Source organism: Botryllus schlosseri, chromosome 16 (genome assembly GCF_051294905.1).
Source record: "Botryllus schlosseri isolate E-star chromosome 16, Bs_hap1, whole genome shotgun sequence".
Classification (NCBI taxonomy): Eukaryota; Metazoa; Chordata; class Ascidiacea; order Stolidobranchia; family Styelidae; genus Botryllus; species Botryllus schlosseri.
The window spans coordinates 8976817-8981469 of NC_137251.1; the positions used below are offsets into that span (position 1 = coordinate 8976817).

Genomic DNA, 4653 nt, shown 5'->3' on the forward strand with positions numbered 1-4653 from the left:
CATTAGTTGATCGGTATTACTCAGAATGAATCCCTGGAAGCTTTGACATGCTACTGAATGTTTTCCCGTAATTCTAGGCCAGTGCACGCTCTGTTGCCAAGTAACGATATACTGTTACCTTGTTTGTGTAATATCGACTAATATTCACACGAGAAATCAATAACTACGCACCCTAGTGCTAGATTCCGCGCACCTGATATGCGCGCGTGACATTACATCACAATACCCCGGTTGGGTCTTACGCTTATAAAATCGATTACGCATGTGGGCGAGGTACTAAAATTTACAAAAGGCACCACACTAGGGTTCTAGGGGCTGATCAAAAACCAAGCATCTATTTCGGTTGCGAGCAAATCGCTTTAACTAAAACCCGATATCTTTCACCTGGGCTAGGGTGCCTTCCACGGTATTTGTTCCTGCCAAAAATGCTACCTGAACTCCCAGCTACGTATGTGAACCCAAATGTTGAAGTTGGCTGATATTCCTTTTACTAGACAAACTGCGTCCGCGTATTAAATACGATTGAAATTGAAGAAAATTTAAAACAATAAACGAAATATGCACTGTAATAACAATAAGAACAGAATAAAAGTCTTGATATATAATTTGGCAAACGACGGAGTTGGATCTCGAGCCAAGGGCGGAGTTGTTTGCGTTGCAGATATGATGTAAAGTAACTTGATTTTCAATGATATTTACCGTTTCCCAATTCATTATCCCACAACCAAAAGTAAAACCTCAAGTAAAATTGTCACGTCACCCTTCTAAAAAAGACTATTCAATCGATGGACAGGACATTTCGGTTATACCGAGCCGTCAGGGTGCAATTTTGCTCTTTACTTGACATAATATCACTCTGTTAGAGCGGGTTCCTTCCTTATCACCGCAGTCTTAAAACACCCAGTGCGAATAAAATTTAAAATAAACTCAGGATCTCAGATCGCGTGAAGACAGCATACGCTCGGATTTGGGATGCACCATGCCACACAATATTGCATCGGTTTGACACCAGGGTTACAAAACAGAACGAGTAGTACAAGGTAGACTGTCGGCTAGCGACGTGCTCATAATATGCGGAACAAGAAAAGGGGTACCGAGTACCCAGTCGAAATTCTTTAGGCTTACGCACCAACCAGTGGCGGGAGAGTTTGCGGCGCTTTTCGCACGGGCGGAACTTCGCGCCTCGCGCGATCGCACAGTCCGCGAATCGGGATTCGTGCCGATTGAACATCGCTTCATCGGTGTTACCGGTTAATAGCACTTCAAGGAGTGATATATCCGTTAGAATTAGCTATGTGCGTGTCGTATCGCGGTGGGGGTTGATGATGCTGGTAGTGATGATGATGACGGTTGGTGTGGTAATGATTACCGCCGTCCGACTGACTCCCGATAGAGTCTGTAGTGTTCGTTCTCGTGTGACTGGTGGAAATAGTATCGTTGTGCCCATCGCTACAATAACTTTCGCATGTTTCCGGAGAAGGCACCTGCATTAGATTGTTGTTCGAACTTGAAGTGATCATCAATGTCACGTCGAATTCTTTTCCCGCGTCTTGCGTAGCGGAGCTGCGAATGTAACTATCCCGGAAGGCACCGCCAGGCGCGGTGGGTTGGTACATTCTATCGTTTCGCGAGTCGATAAGGGCCGTCCTAGTAGTGCCTGGCATGTTGTACACTTGCCGCATCGGATCGTAAGTCATGGCGGGCGCCATCTCTCTCTGCGATTGCTTATATTTGTTCTTCTTCGCGTTCAGCCGCTGGCAGTACACCACAAGCACTATAGCGGCTAACACTAATATCACCAATAACGCGATTAAGATAGCGAGCCATACGGGCACGATAGCTTCGTTGTCGTGAATTTGACCAGGGCTGGCCGAGTTGGTCTCCACAAACTCGCAATCTTCTATTGTAAGATCTGCGATGTCTTTCGACGACTCCATCATGCAGACAATGTAAAGTTTACCGGGAGTCCTGTTGGTGATGTCAATGCGAGCCACTCCGTTTCTAGAATCGGAATAGTCAGTCGGGTAGATAGCGTGCGACTTGACTATCGACGAAACGTAAGTGTATTCCTCGCGCAGAGCGCCGTCTATAATTCCTTCCGGCGTGCAATCGGCGCATCTCGGCACGCCACAGAACGCGCTGTATTCGACATAGTCCGGGTAGTCGGAATTCGATACGTCCCATTGTAGGACGATGGACTGCGGCGAAATGGAAATGTTATAGTCGGGGACTTGTCGCGACGGGCAAGTTAGACTGACGCGGTCCAAGCTCTGCAATGTAACACTCTGAAACGCTTCGGGTGTGAAACAGATTGTGTTACTTTCCATCGACATTAGAGCGCGCGTTGTCGATATCCATGTCTTTAGGTATATCAAATGGCAATCGCACTGCCAAGGGTTTTCGTTCAACAGTACCGTTTTTAAAGCTATCAGTCGATCCAGCGACCCAGGCTCCACCCATCTCAATCGGTTATAACTCAAATCGAGATGCTCCAAAAATCCAAGCCGCGACAGCGACATTGATCGCGGTTGTCCTCGAACCGGTTCGTTAATGGATTTGATTAAATTGTGCGATAGAGACAGCGACGTGACATTGCCCGGTATGCATTTCGGCACGTACGCAAGTCGGTTGTGGCTCAAATCCAGATATTGAAGATTTATCAACGGCCGCAACGCGTTTCTGTCGAAAGACTCGGACGTGAGATTGTTATAACTGAGCTCAAGAGTCACCAGATTTTTGAGCGACCTCACGGCGGTCTGCGAGACGGCGCCGATCAGATTGTGTCTGAAATGTGCGTTCAGCACGCTGCTGGGAAGGCCTTCGGGCAGCGAGGTCAAACGGTTCCATTTTAAACTGAGAGTGCGTAAATTGGCAGCTCCGCTAAACGCCGATGGCGACAGACCTTGGTTCGTGATGGTGTTGTTGTCCAAGTTCAACGCTCGTAGCATGCTCAACCGGCCCAAAGCCCGGCTCCCGATGTACCGTATGTCGTTCTCCTTCATAGAGACCCACGTTAGGGTCCGAGGCAAATTTTTCGGGAATGACGTAAGACTGTTGTTGGATAAATCCAATTTCGTCAAAACCTGCAGCGTGCCGAGTATCTTATCCAAATCGGGGCCGTTGACGAGCCGGTTATTTTGAAGGTACAGCGTTATTGTGTCTCGCGGTATTCCGAATGGTAGTTTGATGAGTCCTTTTCCCAAGCAGTACACGGTCTTGCGTAACGTATCACATCGACATTGATGTGGGCAGTCGGTTGATACTGATAAAGCCGTCGAAATCAACGTCGCTAAAATAATATTTAGGAGATACATCCTAAGTACCGGTTGTGGTCGCGTGTCCAATAGTACTATTATTTGCTTATTCTCTGTTCATTAAAAACAAACAAACCCATTGGTACGATTGTATTACTGGAAGCCGCCTACGAATATCTCGGAAAGTTAGTAAATCTAATTACATTCTGTGAAAGAGCTTCTATGTACCTCGCACATCCCCCATTAGCAACACCGTGTCAGAACCGCCTGACTGGGTATCGAGTTTCTTTGCCCAAACTCAAGTTACAGGCGTACTATTATATGCAGGGCTGTAAAAGTTCTCCAAGCAATTTAGACCTCGTATACCTTCTCCCCACCGGTACTATCTACTGCTCGTAGCATCTTAAAGCCGCCTCGACTAAATCAATACTCGGATACATTAATGAAGGACGCGCACAGCAATATAGCGTACACCATAAATTTCATTAAAAACGTCGATACTCGCTAAGAAGATATTACAGAATATACTGCCCTCCGTAAAACAATGTTAAGCATGACATCATGGCGTGTTTTAGAAAGTAAACCCAATATGATAAGGCCTACGTTCGCTAAACCAACTTTCCCTGCTACAACAACAAAGTCATTCGCGCTTGTCTCAACCGATATGCCATACCAAAAGTGAAGGAAGGAGTAACACACCAACCCTATCATACGGAAACATAAAGTTTACGCTATCAACCGAAATAGTTTACCATCCGCAGACTACAAGTCACATACGCAAGCAGCCGAGTGTTTAGAGATACACGACTTGAGTTTACGATCAGTTTGATGAAAACGAAACGTTTCCTCACACCCACACTATCATTCCCGTCGTTTACACAAAGTAAGAAGCTTTTGTGACTGTAGCGACTTCTAAACTTAATCGCTTTCCTATATGAGCGCACTAATTAACTGACTTACTGAATCATAGCGCTCGCATACCACATACTGAACTGCGATACTACACGAGCGAACAACGATACTGATTTCGGCGCGTTACAGACCGTCCGCACACAGCGCGCGGCCGTAGCGAGTCTGTATTGATGATTAAAAAAACGAGCGCGTTGGTTTTCTATTTGTCGATCGAATCTCGCTTTCTCTTTTTTCCTCGTCGGCTATCGTAACAGAAAGTTTGCGTAGGGGTATATCTGTGCCAGGCTTCCTTGGCTTTTTTACAAAGCAAACCAGCTATCATCTAACTATGCCGGAATGTAAACACCAAACCAACTCGACTGCACTGTGTTAGGATTACTTTCCATATCAGACCAGATCAACGCGTAAGACTAATATGATACAGATGAGAAAACAACACACACCTACCCCGCCAGCAGTGTAGACATTACTAATGACCAAACATCGT

At 46.0% G+C, this 4653-nt stretch overlaps 1 protein-coding gene across 1 annotated transcript; it reads right to left on the reverse strand.

The window, feature by feature from the left end:
- Positions 1–465: 465 nt before the first annotated feature.
- LOC145459506 (leucine-rich repeat transmembrane protein FLRT3-like) lies at positions 466–4308 on the reverse strand. The gene has a single exon (XM_080338164.1). It carries the CDS (start codon positions 3312–3314, stop codon positions 1263–1265), a length of 2052 nt encoding a protein of 683 aa, XP_080194290.1. The 5' UTR covers positions 3315–4308; the 3' UTR covers positions 466–1262.
- Between the last annotated feature and the right edge of the window lie 345 nt (positions 4309–4653).